Raw genomic sequence first — 24,286 nt, 5'->3', positions numbered from 1 at the left:
GAACTTGAGTAAGAGTATAAGTGTGGCCAGTTAAACCTACTCTTAAAAGTACTTTTTTTTTCAAAACGTTACTCAAGTAAATGTAACGAAGTAAATATAGCGCGTTACTCCTGACCTCTGGACTTTGGGCCTCGTTAATCAAACTGGATACAAATTCGTTTATTTGGAAATCGTTCACAGGAGCATTTACACAAGAAGTGTGGTATTCATGAAAATCCAGTTGGTTTGGAAAAACCTTAGAGAGCGCCTGGGTTTGTGTAGATTTATGCGCATGGACACTCAATAACGTGAACTGGTGATGACTTACTGCAGTTTTGTATCCAAATTACGTTGTCAAGTTTTAGTTCATTTATTTCAATTACACACATGCATTAAGAGAAATGCATTTTGTGAAACTCAGTCATTTCATATTAATGACGTGAGAAAGCAATACAAACAAATATGTAAATCAAGACAGATTAGACTAGCCATTTGACTGGGATAAAAGAAATGGCACCCTATTAAAGGAGGAGGAGTTACTGTGTGTCTATGGTAGCTGACTCGCTGCAATGGCTGAGCTGCATTATTGGAAGATTTCAGTCCCTCCAGGGTTTAGCGTTTTTGCGATCGCAGGAATTAATGCAAAATCAAGGAACCTTTGTTATATTCGGTGGAGTTTGCAATTTTTTCGAAATTACCACAGATTTGGGCCAAGATGTGTCATGTGACATCATCACAATGCGCATTCAGCCAAAGCCCTTTTGGATTCATGTGAACATGAGTATAGCTAAAAGGTCTCATTTACCAACAAACATCACTACAAAAGACCGTGCAAAACAATTTCGTGCAATTCCAATTTCACCAATTCAAGTAGTTTTTTTTTGGAAAAAAAAGCACAAAAACTCTATAATTTGCATCTAAAAAAAAGCGCAACAAAATCAAGCAATTTTGTGCGCAACAATCGCAAAAAAAAAAACCAACCTCTGCCAAATCCTGTACGGACTGAGATTCCTGGCTCGCACCGCACTTAGGAGTCACTCTTGCACCTTCGAGTCTTCATTTTTATCATTTTCATCTCTGTGAGCTTTATAGAGCTTTATAGGTTCCTTCGTAGAGTTTTGTGGGTGTCTGCGCTTGCTAATTTAGAGTTGATTTTATCAACATGTGCACGTGAGTAAAAAGAAAACTGGCGTCACCAAAAAATGGGGCCCAACGTCAGGGTTTACACTGTTTCAGTCAAGATTACACTGTTTATCTGTTTAGCAACCCAGAGAACAGTGTTGATTTTTCATTCAAAACTGTCATAATATAAGACCCTTACTTTCATTGACTCTTCCTTGACTCTCCTATTATTCTATTTCCCTTCTTGATTTTTCATTTCTTTCTCACAGGATGACACAGAGCCTTACTTTATTGGCATATTTTGCTTTGAGGCTGGGATTAAGATCATTGCACTTGGCTTTGCGTTTCATAAAGACTCCTACCTCCGTAACGGATGGAATGTAATGGATTTCGTCGTTGTGCTGACGGGGTGAGTCTACAGATTTCCTAACTTTATGCTCAGTGATACAGTGACACAGTGCCATTCTAATGTGATTGTGTCAGCACTTTCAAAAACAGAATGCTCATGCAGCCTGTCACTGCTTACTTTTGCATCAAGGGATTACTTATTAAAGGAGCGGTGAGTGAACTCTAGAGCCCTCTGCCTACCTACCTGTGAGGTGAATTGCACAACTGAAAACATTGCCAAGACTTCTCCTTCAACAAAACCCCATCCCCATCCCCCCAACAAGACTACACCCCCTTTGAATGTAAAAGATGTGGAGCTGAATATCTCTTTTCCATCTGGGGGTGGGGCTAATTTCCGGGCCAGAAATTTTAAACAAGCCTGAAACACAGGAACAACCTGGGTGTGTTGCAAGGCCGTATTGGGAATAACAGCTTTTCTAATGTGTCTGTGAAATTATATATTTATTGTAAGTCTAGCACCATTTAATTTTTTTTTTTTTTTTTTTTTTTTTTTTTTACAAATGTCATCTTTGAAAAACAACACTGCTTTTCAAACGTTGAGGAATACCTCAAACTGCACAGAACCCCAGCACCTGCCTTGTCCTCATATGTGTAATAGCGCTCCGGTCAATAACAGGTTATAATAATTACAGCACTTTCAGAAATGACTAACTGCACCTTTAACATACTGTAGTTTTTGTAAGAATTTTGTTGAGAAATTGGTGTATCCCTTGGAACACTTCATCATCTCTGAACAATACAGTTCTTACTGTTGGTGTTCTTTCAGAGCAGGAAGGAGAGCATACACAGTTATGGAAGCAGGCATAATGTGCATAACGTCCAGAGCCAGTGGTTGTTTGAGCCGACTGGGAAAGAGCAAAGTTAACCAGTGTTAGCTGACATAGCCCAGGGATGCAGAGTCGTCCAGGGGGAGCGAGCAGTGACGGGTTAGTCTTGCGTCAGAGCACATCCCCGTATGGTTACTGCCTCCACTTGGGAAGGTCCTGGCTCACTTTCACTAATGGCTGGCAGATTTATTCGGCCCATCCACCAGGGTTTACATCATCCTGCCACCTCAGAGCAATAAACTGATTTAGTGGGAGCAGCGGCTGTTCCTGCAAACAGGAAAGCTGAGCTGCAGGATACAGAAAAGGGTCTTTCTGTGTATTATTCACCAAGAAAGCGAATCCAGCGTACTATATTTTATAGCAACAGCTGAAGTGCAAAAAGGTGGAAGATGTACAGTGGGAAGCGATGAGTCAAAAGATGAAAGAAATGAAGAAACTGCATGCAGTCTTCACCTTATTGATATACTTAATTGGCCAAAAAAAAACAAACAAACAAATAAATAAAACTTTGCCATGATACACAGTATGTATCGTAGTACTTCATTTTGCTAACATAATAACCATATTTAGCAAATTAAAGATGGTATGAAAAAAGTCCAGTGAACAAACTTGTGCCTAGGACTGGAGTTGTTTTTGTGTATTGATGATACTCTCAGAAACGTGCTGTGGCATAATTTATTGTGATATTGATATCTGTACTGCATATTAATAGACTGGGAATGACAGTTTGTCAGACATCGTGTCGTTCTGTTTGCAACTTCATATTGACACAGCATGAAGTGATGACTGGATCAGGAGCTGCAGTCCATTACAGGATGCATTCACTCCTGTCATCAGTGGCTATACTACCCGTTAGTGATTTAGCAATGTGAACAGGGGCCTGATAACTATTGAGAAATGACTGTGTGGGAGGATACATGTGGCGTCGAACACTGTCCTGCTTTCTGGCACCTCCTCCACAGGGGATAATGACGCGCTCATTGCAAGAGAAATTGTGCCGTTGACTGCTTGTTGATATGCGCGGTAGTGGTGGTGTTGTTCTTCGTGGAATCAGTATCACTTTCTTCTGGAGTATTGAAAGGAATTTCAGACCAGAAATCCGTTAAACAGATCATTAAGAGTTTGTCTTTGCAGTCACACTTTTGTAAACGAATAAAAGTATCAATTGGACAGCTAAAATATTTGTTTCTCTTCTAATTCCAAAGGGAGGGATGGTATTTGCAGTGTGTGGGCAAAACTGTTTGAGTTAAAGTAGCTTTTGAAAATGGCATGACGTAAGTAAGGAATGAATCATGAAATGGCGTCCGGTTTTAAGAAAATAATCAGTGACCTAGTGGTGTGATGCCCCAACATTACCATTCAGAAGATTATTAAGTGTTTTATTCTTCTCATACACACAGCAATTTGCCAAGAATGACAATTTCCTATTAATTAAAGAATGATATATGATACTTTTTATCCATTTGCAGTTACATTTAATGGTGTGGGACGTCGCTTATCACTTATGTTATAACAGCTATAAACAGTCATTCTTTTACCAGCCTGTTTTAAACTTACTAAGAAAAGAAAACACATCTTGTCATGTTATTGAGAAACTGGAAGTGCAAAGTCTTCTGTCCTGAAGATGTTTGTGTGTCTTTATCTCCGTTACTGTTACAAAGTGCTGGCACTAGAGACTCCTTCCAAAAATGCTCAAATAAATTAGGGATGCACCAAAATTTCGGCCGAAAGAGAAGTAAGGCCGAAAATATGGGCCGAAAATATATGCCGCCACGCCCCGCCCCTCAGTGCTCGGTGCTCAGATTTCAGAGAATATTCAGTGCAGCATCTCATGTTCTTTTTTTTTGGATCATAGAATTTTTATTGGAAATTTGCATTTTACAGATTATAATACCCCACCCAACAACCCCAACAAAACAATCACAGCCAAAACCAAGAGAAAGGGGGGAACAAAAAACAGTAACAAACAAACAACCAGAAAAGACATACCAAAAACAAAACAAAACAAAACAAAACAAAAAAACAAACAAACAAAAAAAACAAGGGTAAGATGATTAGTATTTACCATCTCCCTCTCCTCAATCCACCTCCAGGGTGCGTACATCATTGAAGTAGGTAATAAATTGTTGCCATTTTCCCAAAAATGATTCACCCCTGCCTCTGATCTTATACTTGATTTTTTCAAGTTTTAAAAAGAATATTAAATCTTTAAGCCAGACTGATATAGAGGAGGCATGTGGAGAGGTCCAAGACAGCAATATTCTCCGCCGAGCAAGTAACGATGCAAAAGCCACAACACTAGCTTGTTTATAGTTCAGAGTCTGACGCTGAGATGGAACACCAAAGATGGCAATTAAAGGACAGACATCCAATTTGATTTTAAGAACGGCGGACATAGTTTCAAAGAAAGTGTTCCAAAAGTTCTGCAGTGTGGGACAGAGTGCAAACATATGACTGAGGTTACAGGGTGAAAGTTTGCATTTTTCACACATGTCGGGAACATTGGGATATATTTTAGATAGTTTACTCCTAGAGAGGTGAGCTCTATGGACCACTTTAAATTGTATGAAACTAAGTCTAGCACAAGACGTAGCAGTACATATATTATCTAACGCTCTGCCCCAGTAATCATCCTCAAGCTCCAGGCCCAATTCCTCTTCCCAAGCACTAATGGTTTTGACATTGTAAGAATCGTCCTGTGACCAGATCGTTGCATATATCCGTGAAATAATGCCACCCTTATGAGGATTCAGCTTAAACACCTCTTCCCATGCAGACAGCATCTCATGTTCTTGATGAGAAGAGGAACCATCTCTCCTGCCAGAAGGTCGAGCAACTTTTGTTCTTGAAGACAAACCTGCCACTTTTGCTTAAATCGAAAGCAGTCCAATTTGCTCTGTGTATAGCAGTTACATTAAAATTCACGTAGCCCTGCAAAACTTTGTTCTTGACTTGAGGCTTCATCTGTTGTTTATAGTTTGAGGCTGGTTTTTAGCTCTATTGCTGCTGTTTTGCACAATAATCTATAATTAATGTGGAAATACCTTTATATAAACTGAACAGAGGCCTAGCTCGTTACTTGACTGCTGTTTTGCATACCAATAGTTTTCTAGAACTTCACATTATTTGGATAATTGGATTTAAAAAAAAAAAATCTGTTAAATTTGATTTGTTACAGAACTGAATGAAGAATAATATATTTAATATTGTTTTTGTTTTGATGGGCTCATTTCAGTAAAAGTGTGATCATTCTATTGGTTTGTAGTTTTTCAATTCAGATTTATTCAATTCAAATGAAATGAATTAAAAAGTCTAATATTAATACAATTATACAAAAAAAAAAAAAAACTTTTTTAAAATGGGTTTTTAAAAAAAATTCAGTTTCGGTTTCGATTTTTGACCAAGTGTATCCTGAATTTTCAGTTTCGGCCCAGGATTTTCCTTTCGGTGCATCACTAAACACATTCTTCATAGAAACTACACCATATCGAGAAATACACACATCATTCTAATCTGTATGTCAGTTATCTAAAAAAAAAAACGATAACGTATTAGAATGTATTAATAAATTGTATAAATGAATTAGAGTGTATTAATAAAAACCTGTGATTTGCCATGTAGCCGGCAATACTGTCAGATATAGAAAATGAATCAACACCTTCTGACCAATCAGATTTGAGCAATCAGCATTGCTGGGGTATGAAGAAAGATATATAACAAAACATTCATAAGTACAGTAACTATTTCAACATTGTTTCTATACGCCAGTTCTCGGAAGGAAACTGACCATAAAAACATGTTCTGTTTGAAATTTAGAATCAGTTAATGAAGTAATTAGTGAAATAAGCAGCTAACACACAGCTCATTTAGCCATTCCCTGAGCTTTAATACTCCTCCGGTAAGATGTTTGCTAATAAGAGAATAGGTCTGACTCGCTGTGCTCACACCCGGATCAATACTGTATTGAACGGATTCATGACACCACTTCTCTTATGGCTTTGCATTTCCACCAGCACTTTCCCGTTCTCTCTCTCTGTGTATTATCGCTTTCTCTGCGCCCTGTATTTGTTTTTCTGCAAAGTTATAGAAAAAAATATATAGATTGAGGATAGGAACAGGGTTAGCATTCATACTTTTCTTTTCATACAACTTGATCTTGTCACATGATCAGTTTGCTTTCAGTTTGTCTGTCCTTCCTCCTGATGAGGCGATGATGGGTGAAGTAGAGTGAGGTGGAGGTAGTGGTAGTGGTGGGGGTGGGGATGGGGAGCTCCAGAGTAATTCTCCACGCTGGGGTTGATGTTGTGGTGAACATCACTGGGTGTCCTCTCTTCCATGGATTGATTTTAATGAGCTGCTTTTGCTCTTCTCGGGAAGGTTACACGCCCAGTCGTTTCGTAGTCTCTAAGAGACTGTAGTGCATATGAGAGTTGATATTTCATCAGAACGCCGACTCTTTTGTTTTGTGTGTGTGTGTTAATGATTTTTATGAAAAAGAAGGTGACTCAAGGTGAGATAAATAGGTATGAGAGTTACAGTTTACACCGTAATAAAACCAGAGCTTAGTCATCTTGTGCATTAGCCGTTGGCGCAAACCTAAAAAAAAAAAATCAATTAATTCTTTATAAACAGTTCTCACGCTGTGATCGAACTTTGAGCACACATCTCATGATAAACTCATGGTAAATAAGATTCCTCCCATACCATATGAAAGCAGCAACAGCTACATACAGTACTGTACATCAGATCAGATTGTCATACAGTATGCCTACAGCACGTGAATATGGTTACAGAGCAACCAGACCATGCTGATGATAACAAAGACTAACTGATGGTGCTACTTAGGCTTCTGGTTATTGGATTATTGGATTTGGACATTGCTCACACTACGAGTTCAAATCCAGACTATGCTTGGCTGGGAGCCAAGGTTTCAAAATTGGCTGTCCTCTCTGGGTGGGGGGTGGGATGACATTAATATCTCTTCCCTGTCAATTACAGCAACGCTAACCATTCGTGGCTATCTGTTAGTTCATGTATGCGGGAGAAGGCAGATAGGCTTCAGTGAGTAGCTGTCGTAGGATAGAGGAGAGCTGGATTGGTGTGGGAATTGGCAGGTGAGCAAATTGGGGAGAAAATGGAGAGAAAATGGTGGGAAAATGTTTGCATAAGAATGTCTAAATAGTGCCACAATCATACAATGTAAGCCCAGTGTTCTGACGGTGTCATTTTGCTTAAAATATGCATAGGTATTTAGATATCCAGAAAGATCTAGCTTAAACATTTCCCAGAAAACTTGTAAATATCAGAACTGATAATGTATATAATGTATGGAAAGCTATGCAATCTGCATACATTCTCCTATTTCATCCGTTTACCTATAGTCTACCTTTCCTCTCCATCATTTGTTATTTTTAATTAGCTGATATCCGTACCCTAATCGACATCATCCTGCATCTACATTTTGACGCCTTTTGCTCTTACAGACTTACAAACAGAATTGTCAAGGACGGTCCCTTCTGTTCAGAATTCCACATGATCTATTAACCACACCTGTGCAGGTCTGTTGCGGCGAGTAAAAGCAGCCAGCGATTTGTTTTTTTGCCATTTAAAATCCGTTAAGGCGACAAGTTCAGATGGAGCGATTTGGACGGGTTCCTGGAAGAACTCTGTGAAGGAACATGCTGTGCTGATGAAGGCGGCGTAGTGCAAGTGGCATGATGTATTCTGCTGCTGCTCTTGCTGCTCCTGTTGCCTTAGGAAAAGAGCTGGAGCTTTACACACCATCTGTGGGAGCCTGCTGGAGACTTTAGCTGCCTCTTTTAACACTGTTTCGTGGTGTTAGGATGCACTAGCCAAAAGAGACACGCTCTGTGTCTGTGACTTGGACGAACCTGGGAGGGGAGCCTTCATTAACCAGATGGACACATGTAATTAAGTTTTCTTTGTACTAGAGCACATGATTTCATAACATCGATTTAGTAGATTGTGTCCACGTTAATTAGTAGATTGTGTCCACGTTAAATAAAATGCTAAATAATACTGTATAGGATGTGCTGGATCAAGTGCTAAAAAAAAATGTATGCAATCTGCATCTTCAGTCCACATTTTCTATCATCTGATATTTTTCTTCGGGTTTAAAGGCAAGTGCTTGGGTTTAGACGCTACTGAAAACACCCCGTCGCTGACGTTTCTACTCAGGAAGAATCTGGCAACTTTAGAGGCACGAACTAAGTCGACGCAGTTCATTTTAATGATCTGAATAGGGAGCCCAGAAAATCAGGTCAAGCAGCTGGGTAATCCATTTCAGAATATTTCTCCATGTAAATATTAACATAAGTTTTGGACTTTGCCAACTCTCGATGCGGCCCACTTAGTGTGAAATTAATAAGAACGTTTGTAGCTGTAGATGAGAGAGAGGACTGTAGGTATGAATACATCAATGGGTACTGAGTTTTTAATGGGTTAAATCACAGATCTAATTTGTGCGTCACTGCTTGCGACTGTCCTAATCAAAAGGATGTGGCTTCCTGGCCACTCCATCTCTCCTTCTGCTCCACTAAATAGATTTTGCAGCAGTAGCTGCACTGCCTAAAGCAATCTCCTGATTCCACTTCCTCCATCCCTTCTTTTTCTCTGTCCTTTTCTCTCTCAGTTCTTCCACTTCTGTCCTTTACAATTTGTAGGCTTACAGAGTACTTTTGTGCCTCCCACAATGGCCTTTTACTTGTCAATCGTTTTGTTTTTGTGTGTGTGTGTGTGTGTGTGTGTGTCTTTTTTGTTGTTGTTGTTGTTCATTTTTTCCCTTCATTTTCTCTGCACCTGCAGTCAGAATAATAATGTCATACAGTTTGAGCTGGAGATTTTTTAGAAAGTCACTTAAGGCAGGGAGAAGAGCAATACACACGCACAGTATGTGTGTGCTGATAATCATCCCGGGTCCTCTAGAGCAAGAACAAGTTTGTAAAAGAGAGAGGGGGAGTAGTGTTTGTGCTTGTGTGAGATAAGAAATGTGTGTATAATGGAAATGAGAAGAGAGAGAGAGAGAGAGAGAGAGAGAGAGAGAATGTTTGCATTTCATGGCTCAGGGATTGGATGGAGTGAAGAGATGTGGGAATTGAATGATGGGGAATTTTGCATTACACTCAGGCGTGTAAAATGGGATTCCCTGCCGCTCAGCCTCACTGAAGTTCACTCCTGGTGCTTATATTGTCTCCGAAGCAAATACATTGCTATTTATTTTGACGGTTGTGGAACATAAGTGTGAGAGGTTCACTATATGGACAAAAGTATATGGACACCTGACCATTACACTCATATGTGCTTGTTGAACATCCCATTCCAGATTTAGTCCCCCTTTGCTGTTATAATAAGCTCCACTCTTCTGGGAAGGCATTCCACTAGGTTTTGGAGCGTGACTGTTGGGATTTGTGCTCATTCAGATACAAGAATTTTAGTCAGATCAGGCAGTGATGAGGGGTGCAGTCGGTGTTCCAGTTCATCCCAAAAGCGATCAGTAAGGTTGAGGTCAGGGCTTTGTGCAGGACACTCGAGTTCTTTAACTCCAACCTTGGGAAACCATGCCTTCATGGAGCTCGCTTTGACGCACCTTGTCATGCCGGAACAGGTTTGGTCCTTTTAGTTCTAGTGAAGGGAAATTGTAATTCTACACCATACAAAGACATCATATACAATTGTGTGCTTCCAACTTTGTGGCAACAGTTTGGGGAAAACTCGTATATGGGTGTTATGGTCAGGTGTCCACAAACTTTTGGCCATATAGTGTATGTTGGCATTTGTGCAAGGTAGTGTACATCATGACCAAAAAAAGAAACTTTTATTCACCGGTTACGGACAATTTGCGACGTACGTTCAAAAGATGTGTCAGTAGATATACAGTGGAAGTGATCTGTATTCAGACTGTTGTGCAGGTGCTTATCTTGATTTTCTAGATGGTTCATTCAGATTATTGAAATGACCTGCGAGCTGCCTCTCAGCGCAGGAGGTTTTCTACAGCATCGAGACTCTCTTTAAAACAAGTACCAGACACTAATCCTGGAAAATGTGGGATAGAAAAGATATGTGTACCGAGCTGAAGTTATTGTCCAAATGATAAATACTGTACATAAGGAAACAGAGCATGTGTTGAAAAATCGCCTACAGGATAGCTGTTATTAATAATGCTGTAGTGTGGAAAATGATGACATTAAGTGCTTTGAGCGTTGTGTTAATTCGCTTTGAGTAACTGATGAAGTGATGTTTGAATAAAATGTTTTAATATTAATATATTTCAGCACATGTGACGATGATACAGCTATAATGAACGACATAGCCTAATTTCTTTTAAAAAAAAAAGTTCAGCAAGAGAAACCCTAAAATATTCACACATGGGCCTTAATTAAACACATTCACACTTTTCTACAAGCTACAAATAAAAGTAAACACACCAATTATACCGTACACTATCATCTACCCTGTTTAAAACGTAATGGTAACCTCTGAATAAATATCAGGCTTTGGGGAAGTTCTGAAAACTTTGGTGACATCCTGAAATGCGATCATGTAATATGCAGTACGTTAACATTAACAGTTCGTGACTGTGTCAACCCACACACAGTCCTGATTGTAGGTGGCGCTGCTTCACCGACACCACCTCCATGGCAATATCTCTCAACACGGACAGTCACTTGATCCGTTTCTGAGTGAACCCAAGAGTGATTCAGCTCAACTGCAGGAAATGAATGCTGTATATTTTGGGTTTTTGAATTGTGAGTTGCTAAACTGACATGCAAGGTGCCAAACGAGTGCCAGTGGAGTCGGACTGTAGCGAAAGCACGAAATATCGAAATCACGATAAGCACGAAATCTTCACACACTTTATACTGGTCAAGGCTGTGGTGGAAAAACACTGGGTGAGAGGCAGGGATACATTTCAGGGTATTTCAAGGCAATAATGCATATAGTCACGCGTATAGTCACACCTGTGGGCAATTTTTCATAACCCATCTCTCTACTGGCATATTTTTGGGACGTTGGAGGAAACCTGTAAACCCAGAAGAAACCCAGACTCAGGATTGAACGGATGACCCTGGAGCTGTATCACAGTGTGGTGTTCTCTATGCTTAGCTTATTTCCGTGTTTTTTTTTTACACACATGTGCAAAAGGGTTGTTTATTGTCCATCATGAATATAAAAGTACATGAGTATAAATTTCTCTCTGATTTAGACTTGAACTGCAATGGACTTAAAAGCATCTGCAGATTCACAGAATATAGATTCACAGCGTCTCTTCTGATGCCAGCATCTAAGGCACGTGTCATTACTGATGCATTCTCCTCGTTTGGTTGGAAATAAAGTGTTTTTTTCTGAAGCCAGTATGGAGAAGAACATTTTTAAAGATAAATGATAAACAATAAACAATATAAAGATAAATGATCAACAATAAATGCTTCTACTTAGATGTTTTCCTAATGAGAATGTCCCTGACATTCCAGGCTAATGATGTGTAGCGTGATCAGGCGCAGGCCACAGTGCTAGAAAAATTGTTGGAGTTTAGCCGGTAATTAAAGGCTTCTTGTTTTTCCAAACAGTCCTTTTCACACAGCCTTTTTTTTTTTTCTTCCCCCCTCTAGCTTTAATTTAATCTCGGACTGAAATAAAGATAGCGATTATTAAATTATTGCATAACTTCAAGCAAGGCCACCAGACACAAAATCACATTATCATGAGGTTTTGAATTGTTTACTGAGTGTGTGAATAAATCTTGAGTTTTTCCAGTAAGCAGCTCACAATCTGTGCCTAATGGCTTAGGAGCAACTGCACATGGAGAAATGCAATGGGGGCTGTGCACAGTCATAAACAAACAGATTATTTGAGTTGAGAGGAAGGTTTAATTTTATAGACTTCGGGCACATGCTGGTGCTTGGAAATGTGTCATTTTTAGCTAATTTATATATTTGGTGAACTGGATTTACTAATTGATTTGAATCTTGTAACTTTAAGTGTAGGGGTGTAGCAGTTCGGCATATCGTATCGTATCGTATCATTTGATTAATGCTCTCGATTCAATATGTCTGTGTATCAAACAGTACATTCGACAGACATAATAAAGTAGGCTATTCGCCATAACATACCATTTATATTATGTGAGGTGTAATAAAGTCACTTCCACAAACATGTCAGACATCACGCTTCTGTTGCTATCGTTTCATTATTTGCTGCGAAGGATCTTAATGGATCACACGAACACTGTGATGATTAAGTTCCAAAAATTTTACTTTTATAAGTTGGTGAAATGAACACCTAAGATTCACCAAATTCAAGTAATGCTTATTTTTGCTGCATCGGAAATATATCATATCGAGACATTACCATATCGTAACTTATTACATTTCTACTGATATTATTGTATTTGTGTTAATCTGGATGCCTAAATTGTTTATTAGCAGTAGGTTTGAGGCTACTCTTCACCCAAAACCCATAAAAAATCTTATTTGGCCACACCCTTTCCAGGTAACATCACATTGGCTATTTGCGCCTCCGTGTGTACACACGTCCTACTTTTTTTTTTTTATCAATCTGGTGCGAAAGCAGTTTTTAAACACTGTAACCACAATACACTTTTTGGAGCAATGTATAATCACTGATTTCAAAAATTAAAAGACTATCTTATGTTGCCTCGGATGTCTGTTGATTCACTGTCAAACATGATATTGCTCACCAGAAGGAGATTAGATTTACTTAGGCAATGGGGACAGTTCCTGACCGATTTAATAACATTTGGGGAGCTAAACTAATGGGCTTATTTCTTGAGGTAAAACAGGTATTTAGATTTATTTAAATTATCAACTCTGTTTGAAAACGTAATAACATTTGGGGAGAAAACACCTTGCTGGCTAAGCTAACTAGGCTTTTTTCCTGAGGTAAAACAGGTGAAATATTTATCCCTACCCCAAACTCTGTTGTTTGAAAATTGAATAACACTTGGAGAGAAATAAACTTGCCAGCTAAGCTAAATAGTCTTCTTTCCTGAGCTCAAAATGTGTTTTTAAATATTGCTATACCAATCGCCTCTGGTTTTTGAACATTTTATCTATGTTCCCAGGGTCCTATGTTCCCCAGATTTATAAGGCACTTAAAGAACACACTGCGATTTAAAACTGGAGTTAGGCTTCAGCATAAGTGAGAGCTGAGACATGTTCATACTTTATACTTACTTTATACCTTTTTATGATCGTTTACTATGTTTTATAGGCTACAGTATGGCATTTCTTCAGTTTAGTGTATACATTTCACTATTGCTCATGCATGGAGTTCAGCATGTGTAACCTAGTTCATTTTCCAAGTTCATAACGTTCATAAAGTGTGGATGAAGGATGCATTTTAAACTAATGTATGTTGTTATTTATTTAAATGTGCCTTTGGTGTTTAAAGTGAAAATGTAATAAAGTAAATAGGGCCTTGGGAAAATGAGTCCTGACTACATAAAACCTTTGGAAAAGTTTATTTAATGTGTGTTATCAGAATATTGAACTGGGGAACATAGGACCCTGAGAACATAGGAACGACCCCATAACATTTGGGGAGCTAGCTAAGCTAACTTGAGTTCTTTCCTGAGGTAAAAATAGGTATTTAAGTTTAACTATAACCCTAATCTCTGTTTCGACACAATGTTTGTATTTTTGTTTTTATGTTCTTTTGTGTATGTCTCAGGAGTTATCATAGGCCACCTATAATGGCACAAAGGTTTTATTTAGTACAATTAAGGGTTCTTTGTACCTCTGAGAGAACACTTTCAGCTTCTATATATGACCCTACAAACAGACCCTAGAATCCTCAACCCTTGAGGAATCCTTTTTTCACAGCATATAACTATAAATGTGTTAATGTGTTCTCCATACCATTGTACTTGTACTTGACAAGTACACACACACACACACACACACACAAACTTTTATGGAATATTCCAAAACAAGGACGCTGTTATCGAAAAGTCAGCCTTTTACTGCCTCTTCCATCTCTTTATTGATAATTAGATTACGCCTTTGAGCATGAATAGCCATCAAAATGCTGCCATTTACAATGAACCGAAAGCAAGATGGCATTTAAAGTAATATATAAATGCAAATATAGGTAATATAACTAATTAGTTTATATATGAGCCCAAATGGACAGTCCATTTTACATCATTACATATTTCATCTTTTCATAATGCAAACATGGATCTACAGCATGTTTTTTTTTTTTTTTTTGTAACCAGATGATGTTGTCGATGATTTCCTCATGGTCTCATGTGTAATAATGCAACTGAGGATTTTAGTTTCATTGCTGAATTGCTGCTTTATGATCAGTCTTGTCAAAGAGGTTAGAACAGTTTGTAAGGACACGACCCTTCACGACATGTGCAGTGAATTATATATTAGAAGGGGACTGTTCTGACATATATAAAAATTTTATATAACGGCTTGTTCCTGTCCACTAATTTGATTGGTTGAGCGGTGTTCCAGGAGGGTTTAAATTTAGTATAACTGCACTGGGACGTTTCGCTGTTTGTATCACTCCACTCATAAAATTCCACTTCCTGTTTCGAAACCATCACCAGAAATCATCAGAGGACATGGGCATTGATACTTTTCAAGAATATAACCTTTGACTTAAAATATGAAAGTGTGTCGGATGAAGATGAAAAGTAAAAAGAGATGCCAATTTCCCTGGAATCACCTTTAATGGGAATGTACAAATGAATGTGAGCTAGCCAGCCAACTAGCCATAGTGCTATAAAGTGAGGGATCTATTTCTAGCAGAGCAAAAATAAATCTTTTGCCATAAAATATCCGGAATGTCACTGGCTATTAAATTCTTGTTTATAGAACTGTTATATAAAAGCAATATACTAAGGTATAGGCTGTGTTATGTATGCAGGATTTTTCACATATTTAATGGTGATTTTCAGGATAAGTGTGCTTTGTATTATGTTTAGTTTTTTCTAATATAAAGGTAAACAGTGATTACCTAGTAGTGAATACATTTTCATAGCTCTTGGTTGTGGTTCAGTATGCTGCTATATGATTTAGCTTGTTTTGACATCAGAACTTGATGATTTTTCCACAGAAGATACGATGCCAGAAAATGACTCATACAAATATGTTTAATATTACACATACATACCTACTGTATTATAACATTCTGTTCAGATTCTGGAAAAACAAGAGCTTTCTTTAGTGCAAAATGAAGAAATGGTTTCACTTTCACTTTAGCAAATTTTGTCCCATACAACATAAATATACCCAAATATGCTTGTTGGTGTCAGATATTTGAGTTTGAGTACTTCAGAAACTGCTAATCTCCGGGGATTTTCACACACAACAGCCTCTAGCGTTTACGCAAAATTGTACAGAAAGATGGAGAGGTCAGAAGAGAATGGCCAGATTGGTTTGAGCTGACAGAAAGGCTACAGTAATTCAAATAACCACTCTTTAGAGCTTTGTTAAGCAGAAAAGCACAATGCTGAATGTACAATTCTGTGAACCTTGAGGTAGATGAGCTATAAGAGCAGAAGACCACACTGGCTTCCACTTCTGTCAGTTAAAAACAGGACGCTGTAGCATTAAAGTGCATACCGCATACTCATTTTTTCAGATGGATATCTTCTCTATCTACACATAGGCTTTGAAGAAGGATGATAAACTCCTGGGCGGAGAACCAGAGTTTCTTGATGCCTGTGTTTCCGTCTTGCCGAAGAATTAGCACAGCCTCTTATATTATGCAGCTTTGGAAAATGCAAAATGAATTTCTATAAATCGATGTGCATTGGTTTGGGTGTTGAGGTAGAAGCAGCTCAATAGCCCATTGTCAGTTGACAGTTTTTCTAATATAGTGTGTTTTGACGAATAGCTGAAATGATTAAGGCGTCAGGAAAACAAATTGTGCATGGGTGTATATATGAATGTGCAAATATATGTATGTGAGGAAGAAGTATTCTGCCTCCAGCTGTCTAGTGATCCAGGAGTCACGTGTGTTGCGGTAAAAGCTATTTGGCTGAATACTAAAGTGGCACAGGGAGCCAATAAAGCAAACAAGCAAACAAGCAATTCAAGGTTTGACGGGGTAGCCCACATACCAGTCTTTCTCCAAAATGGTCTCAGGTTGTTCATCACCATGGCAGCAAGACTTTCTACCCTAAGTTCTCTCTAACTGTCCTATTATTTATTTCTTCCTTTTTTTAAATGAACTATACTGTATATATCACCTAATGGTAAAATTAAAATCATAAACATAAATATAATGGTCTGTTTTATGTTAACACCGTATTACTTGGAGTGATTGGGTGTGTCAGGTATGTTTTTTTTATTCATTCCTGGTAGTAAAATTGTGAAATGTGTTGGGGAGGTTGCAGAATGTCCTTAAGATGGTAGAGCAAGAGTAGTTGGCCTGTCTCACTACTACCCATTGTTTCTGTTTCAGTTTAATGGTAGCATTCTTTTAGTACTGAAGGTATGTTAGATGTGCTGTCAAAACATACTGGCTCAGAGAAGAACAAGAAAAGAATGAGTAATAAAGCCTCTAAAGCCTTGGAAAAAAAGTTCAGAAAAAAGATTTTTAAATTTTTTTGTTTATGAATCTCTATCACTATAGCGTCACTGATCTATTTTTTTATTTATTTTAAAAATCTTTTTCAGTTTTAAGCTAAAGAATCAAAATACCATTTGGTTATTTTATTTATTGTAAAGACAGGTTGAACCGTAGTCCACACATAATCTTAGAAAAGGTTTTTACAGAAAAGAACTCTGTTTGCATGATTCCAATTGAATCACAAGTTGATTCCCAAATACATAAGAAAGCAGAATAATAAGCAGATATATAATACATTCCACAGAGTGGTATACAATTTATATAGTATTAATCGTGTCAAACTTGATACCGCTTTCATTTATTAAAAGAAAAAGTCCATGTAACAATTATGTGCCATATAACCAGCAGTCTCTCCCCAAACACTTGGCTATGGAAAACAAAATGTAGTGGCATAGCACCTACAAAGGATAATCCAAAAGGGAGAGGTACAGTGCTGGAAAAGGTATAGGTAACATAACCCAAACATGGCTTTCTCAATACACTTGGCTATGGAGCCCAAAATGGAGGAGGCGTAGGACATGGATATGGATATGGAAACCGAAAGGCGGGTGAAGGATATCCAGGTGGTGGACATGGGTAACCTAGCATTGGAGGTACAGGTGTTGGACATGAGTAACCTAGCATTGGAGGTACAAATGGTGGACATGAGTAGCCTAGCATTGATGGTACAGATGGTGGACATGGGTACCCAAAGGGACCAGGCATGAACCCAAAAGTAGATAAATTCTTGATTGTACCATCACAGTTCAATACATCTAGAACTTCAATCCTCCTAGGATCCCACACACAATTCTCCTCCAGTCCACTAGGTACCATTCCACAGCTAGGAGGAACCCAAGCAGTGTCATATCCTTCTTTGTGCCACGTCTTTTGCAGTGGATGGTGCTGATAGTCAATCCGTTTCACTTTACCTACTCGCACTCTAAGTCGCAGAATTGCTTGTTCTTCACCCGGTAGGAGAGATTTTTGGTAGGCAGCAGCTTTCTGAAAACTCCGGGTCACATAGACGCCAGGTCCCAGCATGCCATCAGTGGAAGGCTTGAAACCGTAATATAGGATATTGAGGGACATTTTGAAGGGTTGTGCCATGATACATGATATAACCTTCCTGGCCGTTGCAGTCCCGGCTTAACTCTAAGCCCGCAGCAAAACCTAATAGCAAATCCATTTTGGTAAAGTTGCTTTTTGTATGATCTGAGGGTGAAAAGGTCATCATGTAAGCTACTTTGTGACAACTCTTCACCATATAATGAAACTCATTAACACTTCCGTAATGAAAAATGTGTTATTATTGAATGCTAAAAAACGAAAATGCCTTTTGCCTTTTCTGATGACATGTACACATACAATATGTAACACAGAACAGAACATTATCATCTAATGAAGTGTTAAGTGAGTACATACCTGTTTATACACACTTAAATGTATTCGGCATTTTTCTAAACTGAGTAAATTTGTCCAAACTGTTTGTAAATATTCTCAGTTAAATCTTTCTAAAATGCTAAAAGTTTTAGCTGGAAATACATTTCTAGAATCTTTAGCTTGTGAATGAAACAGAGACATACCTGTATGCCGAGGATGTCTGCGAATCCCTTTCGTTCTTTCGCAATTAATATTTCAGCCGCTGTGCTCTGCTTGGACAGTGATTTGAGAAAGAGATGTAAATCCTTTGATTAGAGTTTTCAGTGTTCTTTTTGTTCGGTTTTTTGAGCCAGTACTTACTGCTTTTAATGCTCGTGTGAATAAATCAAAAAGCATGAGGTAGCACAAGAGAAAATGAATGACATCATTATTGCTGGTGGAATGAAAATAAAACTGAAATGTTAAGCTTTGAACTTGTCCAACCAGTTTGTTAAGACATGTCATGTGACGTCATCACAACACGTATTCAGCCAAAACCCTCTTCGATTCACGTCCGTTGAACATGAGCACAGCTAAAAGGTCTCATTTACCAACAAGCATCACTGCGAAAGACCGTCCACTAAAAAAAAGATAAGATTTTAGCTATATGGGAAACTCATACAGGATCAGTATTAAAGGTTAGCATCTAATTGAATCATTCATCACTGCATTCATTTGCATCATGTGCTGTGCCTGGTTGGATGGCAATGTTATCAGGAAGTCTGGTGAGAGGGGAACTATAATGGCATCAGGAGAATGGTCAGAAAATTTATTAGGTGCAAAAAAAAAAAAAGTTATGCATGACAGATATACAATCACATAGATAAGCTTGCAGAATTTGTGTCATGAGCATGTGACATCCCCAATGGGTTCAGAATACAGAAAGCAGAGACTGCATCAGCCTGTGGATGTATATCCAGTGGAGAAATTGATTTTTCAGTTGGAATTATTTTATTAACTGAAAGAATACCATATACCTGCTGAAGATTGGTGGCCACAGGCATTTTAGCATCCTTACAAAGAACTATTTTTGCACTCATTTTACTTGGAAAGCTCATCCCTCGAAAATGCTATGAAACCTTTACTTTTATAATGGAAGCTACATGTATGCAAAGCCAGACAGTCATTAACTGCTAAACTTTTTAACTCCCTGTGTTTAGAGTTAATAATTTATTATCGTCATTAGTTTGGACGGGATCATTTAACTTTTTAACTAAGCAACTTGTCCAGATATATGGATATCTATATACTGAGCTAGCATGACTAGCAGAGGAATGCTGATTTAACAGGAAATAAATGAGGCAGGACTAATTAGCTTAAGTCCTCTTTACTTCATACAAGGGTTGTACTGAACATATTGCTCTTTAAAAAAAGTATGTAGCTTTATATTTTGTCATCTGGAAGCTTCCTCAGCTTTGTGAGCTACAGTGCCCTCCACTAATATTGGCACCTTTGGTAAATATGAGCAAAGAAAGCTGTGAAAAATTGTCTTTATTGTTTAATCTTTTGATCTTTTGTTTAAAAAGTACTCTGCTCTCATGGATATCCAACATTTGCAAACAAAATAAAGGTTTATTAAAAAAAATATGTTTGTTAAATATAGGTGTGCAACAATTATTGGCAACCTTTTAGTCAATACTTTGTGCTGCCTCCTTTTGCCAAGATAACAGCTCTGAGTCTTCTCCTACAATGCCAGATGAGGTTGGAGAATACATGGCGAGGGATCTGAGATCATTCCTCCATACAGAATCTCTCCAGATCCTTCAAATTTCGAGGTCCATGATGGTGGGCTCTCCTCTTCAGTTCACACCACAGGTTTTCTATGGGTTTCAAGTCAAGGGGACTGGGATGGCCATGGCAGGACCTTGATTTTGTGGTCAGTAAACCATTTTTGTGTTTTGTTTTGGATCATTGTCCTGCTGGAAGATCCAACCACGGCCCATTAAAAAATATCTGTCAGAGGCAGAGGCAGGTTTTCATTTAATATTTTGTTGATATTTGATAGAGTCCATGATGCCATGAATCCTAACAAAATGTCCAGGTCCTCTGGCTGAAAAACAGTCCCAAAACATTAAAGATCCACCACCATATTTAACCGTGGACATGAGGTACTTTTCCATATGGCTACCACTCTGTGTACCAAAACCACCTCTGGTGTTTATCGCCAAAAAGCTCTATTTTGGTTTCATCTGATTATAGAACCCAATCCCATTTGAAGTTCCAGTAGTGTCTGGCAAACTGAAGACGCTCGAGTTTGTTTTTAGATGAGAGTAAAGTTTTTTCTTGAAACCCTTCCAAACAGCTTGTGGTGATGTAGGTGACTTCGGATTGTAGTTTTGGAGACTTTCTGACCCCAAAGACACAACTAACTCTCCAGCTGTGATCCTTGGCGATTTTTTGGCCACTCGAACCGTCCTCTTCACAGTGCGTTGAGACGATATAGACACACGTCCTCTTCCAGGTTGATTCATAACATTTCCAGTTGACTGGAACTTCTTAATTATTGCCCTGATGGTGGAAATGGGCATTTTCAATGCTTGTGCTATTTTCTTATAGCCACTTCCGATTTTGTGAAGCTCAACAACCTTTTGCCGCACATCACAGCTATATTCCTTGGTCTAACCCATTGTTATGAATGACTAAGTGAATTTGACCTATGTGTTACCTCATATTTACACCCCTGTGAAACAGGAAGTCATGGCCGAACAATTTCCTGTTCCTAGTCACCCAGGTGTACTAAAAAAATGTAGAACATTAATGGGAATATACTTCAAATATATCTTTCTTATATGAATTCATAGGGGTGCAAATAATTGTTGCACACCTATATTTAACAAAGATATATATATTTTTTGATAAACCTGTGTTTTGGTTGCAATTGTTTGATATCCATGAGAGCAGAGTATTTTTGTGGTGTTTGAACAAAAGATCAAAAGGTTCAACAATAAAGCCTCAGCTGAGGTGTGTAGTAAAGCAGATGGTGGGATTTGGAAGCAGAAGCTAGAGTTTCAGCATTGAGGTGCATCACATCATCATGATGCGCAAGTTTAAACGTAGCTACATATCAAACGAAAACGTTCGTTTTGCAGTGTTAATTCTTTTTCTGGTTGTTAAATCTACTCATCTTCTGGGAATAAAAAAAGTATTTGGTTTGAAAACCCGCTTGTCCTGAGCTCCAGATTTGTCCAACCCTTGTCTCTATATTATTTTCCGTGGTTTAAAATGATCTTAAGAGTTACCTAAAATGCACAAATGGTGAAGAAGGAGATGATTTTCTTTCCTCCACATGTAGCAATTATGCAACATTGCACTCAAAAAGATGTTTGGTACCACTTACTATGTCGATCGCTGTGTACGTCATTTACCTCAAGGCATATATCAACGTTTTATCATAACCATGTTTATCTTCCCTTGTAAATATGAGTGGAATAAGAAGTACGTAGGTGGATGGATGCACTGATGTTGCCTCGGAGAAGCCATGCTGCTTTTCTCTCATAGTAAACACACACTGGAGCATGGATTACTGCTTCTTATCTTTGACGTCTTGTCTCGTATTTGTGCTACACGCAGCTACTTGCTCCCATCTCCACAGTGACGGCTCTGGACTGATGCGTTCTTATCTGGTCTTTTGTTTCGTTTAGACTGCATGACAACTCTGAAATGCTTTTGTTGTGAGATCACTCACCGTCACTGCAGACAGAATATATTAGTTATACCTTCACCGCTGAGAAACAGCTGTAAATTGAAAACACGCTCCACTTTATCTCGCTTTATCTTTGCTGTGATTTGTGTTGCAAACAACGTCGCTCTTTAGTTCAGAGACGCAGTACGTGTAGTTACAGGCATTTTCCAGTATTTCTGTCATTTATGGTAAATGTTTGTTGCCATGGAGATGCATGAGATTGAGTTTGTTGGTAAATAAATCCACTTTATGTCTCAATTTATCACTGTGAGAGCGGATCACATAGCATTTCACAGACATGGATCTTCTTTAAACAAGGCCTCTTTTTTCTTAGTTTATCTGCTATATGTCAGATGATCCTGCACATTCCAGCGACATGAGTTAATCTCCCTATAATCCCTGTCTTTGTTGCGCTGTCTGTGCGATTTGATACTGTTTACAATATATATATTGATGAAATAATATGCAGAGTAATGCGGTCTGCCTGAGAGGGAAAGGTATATTCATTTGTTGTGATACATTTCACTCTACCGCTCTCTCTATCACTCTTATTTCTCTCTGTTGTATTCCAATGAGGGCGGTGGATCCGCCTCTGTTTCCATGGAGACGAGTCTCGTTGTCTCTTGTGAGCGTTCCCGTGTGCGCTAAACACTGACGCCGGAAAAGCCCTCGGTTCCACTCAGCTGTGTCAACAAACACTTTCGAATGAACACACAAATAAAATAAAATAAAATAAATAGAACGCAGGGGAGAGGATTATGTAATAGATGTGATGTCATACTTTTGTTAATTTAACTGTTACACAAGGTCTTGTTATCGTTCATCATTAGGTACAAGATGGTGCATTACGTCTTGGTGGCATGTTAGAGCTCCTCCTGACACAATGTACCGTACAGTTAAGTACAGAAATATTGGCACCCTAGCTTAGTGGAACTGAGGGCTTTTCCAGCATCAGTGTTTAGCGCACACGGGAACACTCAAAGACAAAACGAGACTCATCTCCATGGAAACAGAGGCGGATCCACGAGAAAGATGCAGTCGAGGATGCAACAGATTCTAATGTTATATAATTATATGAATCGTTTTTGTATTAAAAAAGAAATATAAAAATTATTATTACATGCAATAAGCGATACCTCGATCTTTAAATGCACAGGAACGCTAAGTTTATTTATTGCAATATTTATTCAAACATAATGATTTTTGCCTGCCAAACACTTGCTTTAGTATTATTTCAACTATAGACTTTGAACAAAGGCAACAAGGTTTTGAGCTGCGATATCCTGGTACTTGGAAGAGTAATTCAGGGCTTCTGCAGGTTTCAACATTTTAAATTTAAGACTTTTAAAGACCTTTTGAAGACCATTATGAATGCAATTTAAGACCCATTTCATGACCTAGATCCACACGCTTGCCCGGAGGTCACTTACCGGAGCTAACACTGTTAGTGCAGAGTGGGTCGCACTGGGGCCGGACATTGGTGATATACAGGATATATGTGGATACAGAACGATATTTGGTAATGGCAGGACGTTTGCTGGTGGCTTTAAACAGTGGCTTTATGTTTTTCTGACTCCCTATGTGAGTCTAATGCCTTTATGGTAAATGGTGCACTTATATAGCGCTTTTATCCAAAGCGCTTTACACTGAGTCTCATTCACCCATTCACACACATACTCACACACCAATGGTAGCAGAGCTGCCATGTAAGGCGCTAACTTGCCATCGGGAGCAATTTGGGGTTCAGTGTCTTGCTCAAGGAGTGGGAGTCATGTGGAGTCATGTGGGCCGGGAATCGAACCGCCAACCCTACAATTAGTGGACAACCTGCTCTACCACCTGAACCACAGCCGCCCCTAACTTTATACCCAAAGTTCCTAATTTGTGCATTTCAAATGTGTTATTTTCAACAGGCTTCAACCAAGTACTAAATGCACTGTTCCCAAGCCAGATCTCGTTGAACTTGAACTTTAACCGAAACCATTTCAAAGTATTACTTCTAGAAGTAGCTATTTTTTTGATGGGAAGAGGCACAACGTTAACCCACACACCACACTGCGACACACTGGGCGTGCTCCGATAAATTCTGACTGCACTGCACAGTTTGCATGAGTGTTTATTGGTTCCGTTTTGTAATAGCATGATCAATACATATTTTCCCCAAAAACACATTTAAAAGCAGGACTGACGTTTAGACATTTATAAACATAACCATAACTTCATAATCCAAACCATTTTT

The 24,286-nt window shown here is 38.6% G+C and overlaps 1 protein-coding gene across 2 annotated transcripts in view; it reads left to right on the top strand.

Moving 5' to 3' along the window:
- The window catches only part of cacna1ba (calcium channel, voltage-dependent, N type, alpha 1B subunit, a), a 137,920-nt gene that overhangs the window by 5,789 nt on the left and 107,845 nt on the right, over positions 1-24,286 (top strand). For both annotated transcript variants that reach the window (XM_053610569.1, XM_053610568.1), the window contains exon 3: positions 1,371-1,510. In XM_053610569.1, coding sequence (XP_053466544.1) covers positions 1,371-1,510 — 140 coding nt within the window. The remainder of the gene's footprint in view (positions 1-1,370; positions 1,511-24,286) is intronic.

The sequence above is a fragment of the Ictalurus furcatus genome, chromosome 22 (assembly GCF_023375685.1).
Source record: "Ictalurus furcatus strain D&B chromosome 22, Billie_1.0, whole genome shotgun sequence".
NCBI classification, from domain to species: domain Eukaryota; kingdom Metazoa; phylum Chordata; class Actinopteri; order Siluriformes; family Ictaluridae; genus Ictalurus; species Ictalurus furcatus.
Note: the sequence above shows the minus strand (reverse complement) of the source record. Positions and strands in the feature narration are given on the sequence as shown.